This window comes from Plectropomus leopardus, chromosome 16, assembly GCF_008729295.1.
Source record: "Plectropomus leopardus isolate mb chromosome 16, YSFRI_Pleo_2.0, whole genome shotgun sequence".
NCBI classification, from domain to species: Eukaryota; Metazoa; Chordata; class Actinopteri; order Perciformes; family Serranidae; genus Plectropomus; species Plectropomus leopardus.
The window spans coordinates 4,840,690-4,852,971 of NC_056478.1; the positions used below are offsets into that span (position 1 = coordinate 4,840,690).

Sequence of the window (12,282 nt, forward strand, 5' to 3'; positions counted from 1 at the left end):
AAATAAATATAAAAAACAAAGTGTTTACGCATCAGGTAGTTTAGTACTGCTTTTTAATTCTGTGCAGATCGAGATGCGCCCACAGTGAGGCTGCATCAGCAACTGGATCATATAACAAATGGCACTTTCTGCAGGACAACAAAATAAAAAAGTTAGAACCTAAAAGCTGGAGAGCATTAATTGGAAAAAAAATTGGGTTTTTTTACACCTGGTCTCGGGGCATAAGACACAAATTTACTCTTATCACACCAAAGATAATTTCAGCAGTTCCTTACTTAACACATACATAGAGCTCATAGTTTACTCCTCAGCATTACGCCTTCATCTGCATTGATCTAAATACACAAGATGGGCGAAAGTGCCCTGATGAACGCATACCAGACACTCCATCTCCCTTATTCCAGATGTGTCAAATCAGTTCAAGAAAATAGAAGTCAACGCTTGAAGAAAAACCCCTAGAGGCCATCGGTAATGTGCCCTTAACAGAATTGATGCTTCTGTATTTGTTTATCCCTCAGTGTCTGTCAGTTTCAGTCTCTTTGGTGCTGGTTCCTCGGCCCGCAGGGAGCCTGCGGGTTTGGAGCGGTCCGTGGCAACCGTTGTTCCTGAGAGGAGGTAACCCCCACCCCCGCTCATCAGCAGCACAGGATGTGTCCTGTTAGGCAACACCTAGAGACATGACAGTCAGGAGACATTAATTCTACAGGAAGGGCTCGGAGAAATAACACTTTGGTCCTGAGGCGGGAGATCTCGGAGTATGCAAACACACTGTTTTCATGCAGTCGCAGCAGAGAACGCAGCTCTGAGAGAAGCTGCAAAGGAAAGTGAGCAAATGATGGGGAATAATGGGATGTAAAGGAATAATGGATCGGGGGCAGTGATAAGTATCTTCGCAAAATAATTAAACCAAATGTTGTATATCTGCAATACAGCTGAACCGATACAAAGACAATAGAAATGACTTTCTTCCTTGAGCAGTAGATGAAGAACTTGGGGCTCACCAACAATTTTGATAATCGATTTAGTAATTTGAAAGGCAAGAAAAGATGCAAGACATTACTTTACCGTGAAAATTTGCTGCTTTTTGGTGTTTCACATCATTGCAAATTGTAAATTTCAACAGATTTTAAAACCCGAGTATGCAGTTTCATTTTGAAGTAACTGGGCATAAATCCCATGATAAACTTGGAGCATATTGTAATTTAATAGGTATGAGAGAAAACTAGACCTCTGCACCTGCTTCTGCCTGTTTTCAGGCTTTAGAAAAATCAAAGTGTCAGGAGACAATCACGGGTGATTTCAGAGAAAGGGCGCATGTATGTCCCTTTAATGTTGGAGAATTCTGCAGAAAAAGTTGATATTCCAGCTGTCAACAACTGCCTACGCTGGAAAGAAAGCCGAAAAAGGAAGACTGCTGAAAAAGAGTCTGACGATAAAGGAACATGTCGATATCTGCAAACCGCTTCAGAGATGGAGAGAAAATGTTGCTAAAAGTTTAGCCTTTTGATAACTGGAGCTAAAGGCTGCAGCCTCAAGTTCATGTTTTGTAGATAACGTCAGCTAGAGCCCCCTTCGCAGTGTGTCATCTGCCTCCCTCCACGCGAATAAAGACCACCTCAGCTGGAGGAGAGCGGGCAGCATCTCCAGAGACCGACTCCCAGTCAGCAGCACCATTAATATGAATCCTTGCTGGATCAGCAAACTTTCTGTTGCTGCCATTACATAGGTTAGAACTGGCGCCAGGCGGTTTACACTGGCTGAAATTAAGCTGTTACAGTCACCAACGAAGCTCCGTCTGCAGGGCTGCTGTCCACTTTCTTCCTGGTGTAGTAATAACCGCAGTGGAGAGCAAGGCTAAGGGACTGTGAGGTGGCCAGTTATTTAATTCTTGTCTCATTTGTGAGACAAGAATGCACCAACTGGGCATGCTCCAATCTCTCATTTCAAACTCCAGTCCCGTCCAAGACACTGCTGTAGAGCCAGCCGCAGCCACCTCACAACAGTGAAGTTAGTTTTAAGTTTGTTATTTGACAAGCAATCACTTTAGACCCAGAAACATAGTTTAGTCTCACTTCCACCTGATCAATGGGGTCTTGCACATGCACATCCGCGCGACGGCAGCGCTCTGAGGATGTTCAACGCACAAAGTTTGTTCGTGCCTTTACTTTTGTTTGTGTCCACCTGATGAATTAAAATCCAACATTCACTCTCTCCTTTTGTTGTGATTTGGTTTGTTTACACAACAATCATGTTTTGGGGGCCTGAAAACGTAAACTTTTGAATCTGGGTTCCAGAGTGTAATCTTTTGAAAATGCAACCTCTTGTGTCGCCGTGTAAACTGACAACGCTCAGATCCTGTGAGGACGGTGACGTCACGGCTGCACTTCGCCCACGGTGTTCTTCTATGGTGTGTAAATAAATAGTTAAACTGCCAACTACTGGCCTTGCATACATATTACAGCGTTTTCGGTTGTTTTTGCAGGGATCATTTTCACAATGTTCTCATTCGAAAGTGAATTTTTGTAAATGCAAAAAGAAAGACCACCAGTTTTATATGGGCTGTTTTGACTAAGTGTTGCCTAAATGCTTCACTTTGTTTACCAGCTAGCTGGTAAATTTGTCTGTCTGTTGATGCTGAAGAGTGGCGTACAATGTGTTTTTGTCGCAGTTTTTGCCGAAAACAGCTGCCTGATACACTTTAAAACAACACAGGTAAGAGTGGCCAGTCAGAAAAATGAGCTGAACATGCTAAAACATTCCCCTCAGAACAGCAAGCAATCATCTGTGCAACCAACTTCATATTACAGTTATTAAATCAGCTGTCAGAGTGAAAAAAATGATGAGAGCAGCCTAAAATATACCTCAAAAATAAAAATAAAAAATCATTTAAATGTTACCTGGTAATGCCTGAGCCAGGTGTCTGTGAGTCTGAGGTTCACCGTGCCGCCCTGCTCCTTGAGTTTTGTGTAGCACTCGATGAGAGGCTGCAGAGATTGAGCGGGAAGAGATAAAAGAGTAAACGATGACTGCAGAGTCGACGAGTCCACACACACACACACACACACACACACACACACACACACACACAGACAGAGTGATCTTTTTAGCAGCATAAGCACTACAGAGGTAATAAGGGCAGTGATGTGATAGGCAATGTAACTCCTTGGCAGTGACAGGAAGGAAATTCCCGGCTGTAACTCGGAGCAATAAAAACTCGTGTGCGGCGGCATCTCATGAGACATCCTCCTTAGATAACTCATTATCGTCATTCAGCAGACGTGTTGTGCTTCCAGTAAATACTGCTAGTCATGATGATCTTACCTCTTTGTACTGGGAGTAGACTACAAAAGGCCTGGAGGGCGAGAGGAATTTGAGCAGGCCCATTAGGACTGGACACGGGTGAAAGCGACTGGCTATAACCAACCTGCAGGAGAGAAACAAACAGATGATCAAGCAAACCTGTCCAACATGAAATACACTGTAAACCACACACTCTGTTATTGGAATCCTGCAGACTGGCAATATCGTAATTTAGCTCATCGGTGCTGCGGAGTTACGCCCCGAGGACTTGGGGATTTAGCACCTATTGTAGACATTCATTTCTTATTTTATGTAGCTCGATGAGAGTCGGTAAAAGAGGCTGATTTAGGAGAGTGTGCAAAATTGTGCTCTGACGGTTCTGTTTATGATGTGGAGGAAAGTCAATGGGATAACCAGATCAATACCTGCGGCTCCCATGTCACCCTGACTATATTTCCGTCCATCAATCATTAAAAGCCATAAAGCAAGAGCTTCATTTTATATGACAGGAAACTGCAAAGCCATCACTTTGTTCACCTTGTGAGGGCACCGTGTGCTAATCATCGTGTGTGAACGTGGAGGACGAAACTGGTTTATCGTGGCTTTTATGGACATGCTTAATGATACTTTAATCATTCATCACTTTTTAATCCCTGCAGATCTTTTTTAATTACTGTTGTTTATTACACAGCGCCATGCAGGAGTGATGAGGCAGAGGTGGGAGAGAAAGCGGCTGAAGTGAGCAGAGCGATGCAGAGGAGCAGAAATGTGAGAGCAGAAGCTAAATCTGACACCGACCCGTCGGCATTCATGCCTTCCAGCAGGGCAGCAGCAGCTGCCAGCTTCTTCCGTTTCTCCTCCTGCTTCACCTTTTTTTCCTCAGCCTGCAAAAAAAAAAAAAAAAAAACAACAAAAACATGAAGTCAGGACAGCAGGGTTCCTACAGCTTAAGGCAAGTTAGATTTAAGATGTTTTCAAACCTCTCAGAATTAACCTTAAGAACAATTTTACAATGACAAACACAAACTGGCATAACTTACTAAAGATTAGGGCCAATTTTACCTAAATGTTTACTGGAACATAAAGCATGACCTTTTTGGTCAATTTTAAAAGTCAGTTCATCTATTTAAAACGTAAAATAAATAAATAAAAAATAGATATTACCAATTATTTTGATATTACAAGGCAATTGTCCTGTAATGATCGATAAAGTATTTGTCTTGAAACACTCTTTAGGTTAATTTTTTTTCTATTTTCGCACAATTTAAAATACACAAAATGACAAAACACAGTATATAGTGCAGGGAGAGAGGCAAAAAAATGAGTGGGCTTCTTTGAAGCCTCCACCCAAAAAAAAAGCTTACAATTTCACAATGTTTTAAGAAACACTGAGCCAACATCTGAGCCAAAATGTGTGGGTGTATTTTCTACTGTGATTTGAGCCAATTTAACAAGTTAAATGTGAGTATTTTGCCTTCCTTGACTGAAGTTTGGGATGTGCTACTTCTTCACGTGTTCTGGATTTTGCTCATATTTTGGGTTCAGCACTTCAATGAGGAAAACACAATGCTGAAGGGCGACGTCTTTTTTAAAAAACAAAACAAAAAATAAGGTTGTCAGATAGTAAACTGGTTAGTAAAGTTGGGAAGCATACTCTGGCTTCTTTGCGTCTCTCCCTCTCTTCTTTCTCCGGGTCCTGACGACCATCAGCGCCGCTGTTAGTCTCCATGCTCTGCTCCTCCGGACTGCCCTGCCGCTCCGCCTCGGGCTGGTTCTGCTCCTCCTCCGCAGACATGCTGGACTGCTTTGAATCTGTAATGTTGAGAGAAATCATCGAGATCAGAGGAAGGTCACAGCATCCTCGTCTATCTGTATATTAGAAAGTTTAAACCATAGAAACTGATTCTGTTTCTTTATGTCAAACATAATAACAAAATGATCATCAAGAGGAACACGTGGAAATCTCCACACATTTTACCATTGAATTTCTCAAAACTTTTCAGCGCTATTTTTACCCATTTCCTTTATTTTTTGAAAAATTATATTTATAACATTACAACAATAGACACAAAAATTCTACCAACCAGGAGCAACTTCAGCCGTGTTGAATCAGTAGTCTGGGCTATCTGAATGTTTTACGCACAGCTGACGACTTTCAGGCTCACAGGAATCAGTGTCATCATCGTCATAAGCCTGTGGTGACATAAACCTATGTGACGCTCGCTGTACGACAAAAAAACTATAAATGCAGCTCTGTGTGTGTGTGTGTGTGTGTGTGCGTGCGCGCGCACATGTGCAGGGCAGTCTGATCATCAGATCTAAGTGACACACTCTATGATGACATATTTGTAGACAATGTTTTTTTTGCCAACTTTAAATGTGTAATTTTTGATTGATTTTATTTTGCTGTAATATCTATATTTTATGCCGTTTTAATGGAATATTTGATGGTGAACTACGTTTGTGTACAACTATAACACTTATTTTGTTGCAATTGTTTGTTCTTAAAATCTTCATAGTAGCTCCTGATTTTAATCAACTCATCCTTCAACTCCAAAGACGTAGCAGGATCAAGGACAAATGTGCTGAAAAAATGACTAATAAATCTACCCTCTACCGTCTTCTACTACCTTTAATAATAAAATATTCTCTGTACTCTTCAAGACTATCGTTATTGCAAAAATATCCTTAAATACTGTGATAATATTTTACGACCATATCGCGCAACCGTAACCATGGGAACCGTAGAAGTTGTTAAATTTTGTTGTTTTTTTGCCTTTCAGCACTAGCTTACAACTTCTTTGTCTCATCTAGCAGCAAGAAGGTTATAACATCTTGAAGGTTTTAGTTTTTTTAACACAGAAGGCTTTACCAGCGCTGGGGTCTTTGGCTGTGGTGTCCAGAGTGCCTGCCAGCAGAGCGTTGACATGGCAGATGGGAAACTCATGCAGCATATCGTGAAAATGTGCAGGGAAGCCAAAGCTCTCCACACCCGCCCGAACCGGCCCACCTCCTGGGTACATTTGGATCACCGAGCCATAGCCTGGATGAGGAGGAAGGAGAGAGTAATTATAAAACGGGCAGAGAGAAGCCTTTTTATAGAAAGAATTTTTTTTAAAAAAAGAGCTCCGATTGTTTGGTCAAACAGAAAAAGTTCACAGGAGTGACGTACCCCCCATTCTCTCCATGATGGATCCCAACACGAGGCCGGCACAGGTCTCAAACACCAAAACTTTACTGCCAGCGTGGATGTTCGCCAGAGTCAACATCTGGGCGAGTGTGTCATACCGCAGGTGGCTGCATCGCACAAAAAACACATCAGACGCTCATGTCTCTCTGCTCCATCAGACACGACTTCCACACATGCTGCTAATCCACGTGCTGACTCACCAGATCTTCCCTGGTTCCCGGCCATGGTACATCATCGCCAGGATGCGACAGGACGGTTTTAGAATCGTCACAGTGTTTTCATACCTGGAAAAGCAGAGGAATGGGAACAACTGATAACACTAATTACATCCCACAGCATTATTTTAGGTCTGAAACTGATTGTGGCGGCATCACGGGTAATGACTCACTTCTTCTTTTTCTTCTTGATGTACTTATCCTGCGCGTATTCGGTCTTATCTCGGAACGTAGAGCTGTTCTCTATAAGCTGCTGAATGATTTCCTGTGGAGCACAAACACATGGCGTCTCTCTTCTTTCACACCGCAATGTTTTATCTAACAATTTAATAGATAAGATTCACAGAATGAGACAAAAACCAATAATGTGTCGGCCAACTTGCAGTGATTTTCATTCTTATTTTTTGGGGGCTTTTTGTCTTTATTTATTTGACAGGACAGCATAAGCGTGAAAGTAGGAGTGAGAGGGGGTGACATGCAGAAAAGGGCTGAGGTCGAAATGGAACCTGTGTCTGCTGCAGCAAGGACGTACCCTCTGTACATGGGGCGCCCGCTCTACCAACTAAGCTACTGGGCTCAGTTTTGGGTTTTACCAATCCTGCCTGGTCCCTACTTTAAGCTTTGCCTTTCAGCTCAGCTCCCTCTTCACCGACAGTCCTGCACAACGCCGGCATCACTGCTGACGCTGCGCCAAAAACCGCCTTTCAATCTCTCGCTCCATTTTACCCTCACTCATGAACAAGACCCCGAGAAGTAACTCATACACAACCCAGATAAAATCTTTAAATTAAATATTATACAAATAGTGAAACAACAGTAAAACATTATTGTTGTTTGTTTTACCATAAATACATAAACAATTTCATTAAACTGTTTTTGCTTTTAATTTGGAGAGTTTTTGTTAAATGTTTAGTGTATGTAATTTTGGTCTATCTCACACTTTACCTCAGCAAGTGACAGTCATTTATTATAAGCTTATCCTGAGGTATATTCCAATATTTAAAAAAGTCCAGGGACATATGTCATGTCACCGGATGGCTGAGATTCTCCACTTTATGTGACTTTTTAAAGCATGTTGATAGGATTAACAGTTCAAGAGTTATTAAACATTTTATAATGATAGATATTTTTAGTGGCTGTCTCCGTCTTTGATGATTAACACACATTTTGAGTGAGTTAAACGGCACCAAAACACTTTAAAACATGATGTTCACTGTAAGAAACTGACATTCCCTAAACACTAATTTATGAGTTTTTAAAGTTTTAGGCAATAATGGAGCTCTATGGCAAAGATCAATCAGCTAAATTGAGCCATTCATTATTGGTGTTTGATCTCATTAACTCTTATGACAATTTATAAAAAATAACAGAGTAATGCACACATTATTTTTTAACAAACAGACCAGACAAAAACCTAAAAATACTGTCACACTTTCCCATTCATGGATGTAACTGCAAGATTATTCATGTACCTGACCCTTCAGACCTTGCTCTTTGAGCGTCTCGATGTCATCCCTCGTCAGCTTCTGGGATTTTCCATCGTCTACAATGTTTCTGTTGTCTGTGCCTGCCTCCTTTGAATCTGGAACAAAAACATAAAAGAGATTACTCAAAGTGAAAATAAAAGCATAACGGTCTGTTATAGTCATTTACGTGTGTGTTCAAGCAGTCTGGAAATAACAGACATTTATCACAAAACTGATAGTTTTTGTCAATTGCACAACTCAAAGGTTAAAAAGATAGTTCGGATTTTTTGAAGTGGGGCTAATATGAGGTATTTATCCATAGTAAGGTATATATATATATATAATATATATAGTAAGTATATATATATGTGTGTGTGTGTGTGTGTGTGTCTGTGTGTGTGTGCACTGCTTAGCTTCCATGTAGGACACCAGTCTGCTTCTCCAAACTGGGGGTGTGCAAGAATACAACTTAAATTTTTTTTTAAATTTATCCCTTTAAGATGTAATTTAGCTACTTTTCATTGTGCAGTAGGTGATAGTTTGTCTCCCCGACACTGTGTGTGGGTCTATTTAACAGCAGGTGACACACCGGTGGAGCTCTCTGTGTCTTTGGGCTTCAGAGGCTGCAGGATCCCTCCAGCAAGGATCTCAAACGTGCTGCTGTACAGCTGATCCACGGCGTTATCCAGGAAGAACCACTGCTTCTCAAAAATCACCTTCCTGTGAGTACAACACAGAATCACATAGTCATGAAATAGCATCTTTACAGCCCTCTGTGCAGCATCCAGCTTACAAATGTTGCAACGTGCGTGCAACATCACTGACATGTCATCTGTGGTTTAGCTAGCTCCGGTTTATGCCTCTCGTGAAATGTTAGAAGGCGCAAATTGGTGTTTAGCAAGTTAAAAGGGCTATTTTAATCACTTTGTGACTTACTTCGTTGACTGAATTTGCACAGCTTTGAAGATATCTCCCCGTTTCAACACAACGTAGTCCCCCTCTTTAATTCTGTACAGAGAATCATCGTCTACGTTGTCCGCCATAGTGAAATAAACCCGCTCACGAGCCTGCTGAGAGGAAACTGTCACTTTTCGAGAAATATACGGAGTCGCCGTTGACAAGGCACGGTTTAAAAAAGGCACTAAACCACCCTGAAGTAAATGCAAAATACGACAATTCACTATTTCCACGTGTTAGCTTTCATTTCCCTAGCTTTCAAGGACGGCGAGTCGATTGTAGATCGCAGAGAGTGACGCACGGTCTGTTGTGATTGGTCGGATCTGCGGCGCTGAGCTCGCCAGCCAATAGGAGCGAAGTGCGATGACTAAGTGAAACTGTAGATATCAGAATCATCGATCTCATCGATTCTTTAATTTCTTCTCCAGTTTGAGATATTAGGGCCATTTATGATGCGGGTTGGGGTCTGCCAGCAGTGGAGGTGTGAGTAAATAGTTGTGTTTCAGTTTATATGCTGTTTGTTGACTATTTTAAACAGGAAAAAAGTCGATAACAAAAAATGTATATAGTTCAGCTTTTTTGCATTACAGGATGACATGTATCTAGGACTGGGCGATATGGAAAAAAAGTCTTATCACAATATATTTTTTTCATATTTATTTCTGTTAAGCTTAATGAAGATATGAAAATACAGCAGCGGATTTTTCCGCTGCTGCAGATAATTTTGTCACCTTGTAATATATTAATTTTGTGAGTAGGCTATATTAAAAACCGCCAAACCGCGGCACACGCACTGGCACCTCCCGGCACCTCCGCCAAACCGCGGCACAAGCACTGGCACCTCGCGGCACCTCCTGGCAAGCAGTGGCACAAGCACTGGCACCTCCCGGCACCTCCGCCAAACCGCGGCACAAGCACTGGCACCTCGCGGCACCTCCTGAAAGCAGTGGCACAAGCACTGGCACCTCGCGCCAACCCCGGCACACACAAGCACTGGCACCTCGCGGCACCTCCTGGCAAGCAGTGGCACAAGCACTGGCACCTCCGCCAAACCCGGCACACGCACTGGCACCTCGCGGCACCTCCTGGCACGTGGCACAAGCTGGCAACCAGTGGCATCTGCTGCGACTGCTAGCGGCACCTAGCTGCGGCATCTGGGGGTGCCACACGAGGTGCCACAGTTAGGTGCCGCTGCCGCAAATTGAGCTTGCTGTCTCTCTGAAAATATCATAACAAGTGATGCACGATAATGATTATTTCAACCGATACTGATGAACCGATAATTTCCAGCTTCTTGTGGCCAATAAGATACTGATAACCGCTCATTTGTTTTTGTTTATTTTTCATTATCTGAGGGTATGAGAGGCTGAGATGTGTGAGTACAGATCAATTTAATTGTGCATTTTCATAAAAAAAAACTACTTTTCAGACAAAAAGAATCAATTTTTTATATATTTTTTTATATTTTGGGTTTTTTTCCCCCCTCTTATCTTCTTATGTCAACTTGAATTGTACAGAAATAATGCCAAAAATAATATTCAGTTTGAGTTATAGTGGAACTATAGAGAGGAACATTCCCCAAAATGTCAGGAAGCAGCGCAGCTACAGAACAGTCCCTAAGTAACAGCTTTGTTGTGATCTCTGCATATTTACATGTTGTTCTGCTTGTTGTTGAAGGAATCAAATATCAGTTTATTCTTTCAGCATAACTGAGCTGTAAACTCACTACACCTGAACTCAAACCGCGTCCAGCGTGTCCCTCTCATCATGTCCTCTCATCATGTCCCCATCACACACACACAGAGCAGAGGGAGGGGGGAGAGGGGGGAGAAGGCGGCCACTTACACCGTGTTCAGTGGTTACTGTAAGCAGCAAGTATGCAAATAAATGACAGTATCAGGGCCGGATCTTGAGATTTTGGTGACCTAGAAGAGATTGGGACATTTGTAGACACAGGTGGAGAATGAGAGCAGAATGGATTATTATAGACTTATATTAATGGTAAAAAACTATTCCAACATGTTTTATTTTTCACAAAAAAACTTACCATAAATATCAGAAAAAATGGAAAATAGATGTCACACATTAATCTTGACAAATAGTGTTAAGTCATGTGAAGAATATTTACTTTGGATTGTATGACACATTGCTGAAAAACTTATTGAATTCAAGCTGGATTTTATTATGTATAGTTTTATAAAAACATATACTCTATAGCCTTCCTATCATCATGGGAGCTGATGCTGCTGGGTTGCATTTTAACACAGTTTGTAGAGTGAAAACGTGGCAGATGTGTGACCACGTCATCACTGAGCCTGGGTGGGTGCGTTTCATTTCCCACCAGGGGGGCACAATCTGGTGTTTTATTACTGCCTTCAAACGATGCGCCAGCTCCACCTGCCCACCACGCGTGTGCAGCAGTGTGGCAGTGAGGCGGCTGAAAGAGCAAAAGAGAGCATCCTACACTGAAATAACACGACTGAAATAAATGATGCAACCCGAGAGACATCTTCAAGTTTTCAAATGATCAAACTACGATCAGACTGTAAGCTGTATTTTACATTTTGCACAACTTAGTTGCCTTAAAGCTTGTACTGAAGCTTTTAGTGTTTTTAATAGGCAATTATGAGTTACTTAATTTATGAAGTCCTCCAAGAATCCAAGAAAGGGTCAGAATTCTTGTGAATTTTGAAGCTTTTTTTCATTGTTCATAGTTTGGGTATGGCTGCACAATATATGCTTTAAATACAGTGGCTGTAGCAAAATTAGGTATGTTTCTCGTCACATAAATTGTGTTTTCTTAAAGCAGAGAATATAGAATCTCATCTATGTAAGCATGGATAAATAATGGCCCAAGGTGTCAGGGTCCCCCTGGCCCTGACCTGCAAAAAGTCAGTCAAATTAACCGATTAGGAAGAGACTCAAAATGACTCCAAAGAGACACAGACAGACCACAAGGAGATTCAGAGAAACTGCAGAGAAACTGAATAATTGTAATAAGGGGCAAAACAACAAGCAGACAGACAGACAGAAATAAACCTCAGGGATGTCAAATAACTACAAAAAGGGGAAAAACAACCATAAAGAGACACAAAATCAGCTCAGAGACAGAAAAATCCACAAAGGGACACAGTCACTTTAAAGAGACATAAAA

General features: G+C 41.7%; 1 protein-coding gene across 1 annotated transcript; it reads right to left on the minus strand.

Annotated features, from left to right (window-relative positions):
- Positions 1 to 36: 36 nt before the first annotated feature.
- trmt6 (tRNA methyltransferase 6 non-catalytic subunit) lies at positions 37 to 9,377 on the minus strand. Its single transcript, XM_042503929.1, has 12 exons — positions 9,108 to 9,377; positions 8,761 to 8,891; positions 8,178 to 8,287; positions 6,879 to 6,970; positions 6,691 to 6,774; positions 6,473 to 6,597; positions 6,173 to 6,343; positions 4,955 to 5,112; positions 4,099 to 4,184; positions 3,322 to 3,424; positions 2,898 to 2,984; positions 37 to 669 (listed from the first exon to the last, which is right to left on the minus strand). Exons 1-12 carry the CDS (start codon positions 9,212 to 9,214, stop codon positions 508 to 510), a joined length of 1,416 nt encoding a protein of 471 aa, XP_042359863.1. The 5' UTR covers positions 9,215 to 9,377; the 3' UTR covers positions 37 to 507.
- Between the last annotated feature and the right edge of the window lie 2,905 nt (positions 9,378 to 12,282).

Excerpts from the sequence above, each read along its gene's own strand:
- trmt6 (XM_042503929.1), bottom strand. The coding sequence starts at position 9,214 with ATGGCGGACAACGTAGACGATGATTCTCTGTACAGAATTAAAGAGGGG. Across the intron at positions 6,598-6,690 it reads CGGGAACCAGGGAAGATCTG|CCACCTGCGGTATGACACAC; the intron begins GTGAGTCAGCAC and ends TGTGCGATGCAG. Across the intron at positions 4,185-4,954 it reads AGAGACGCAAAGAAGCCAGA|GCTGAGGAAAAAAAGGTGAA; the intron begins GTATGCTTCCCA and ends TTTTTTTTGCAG.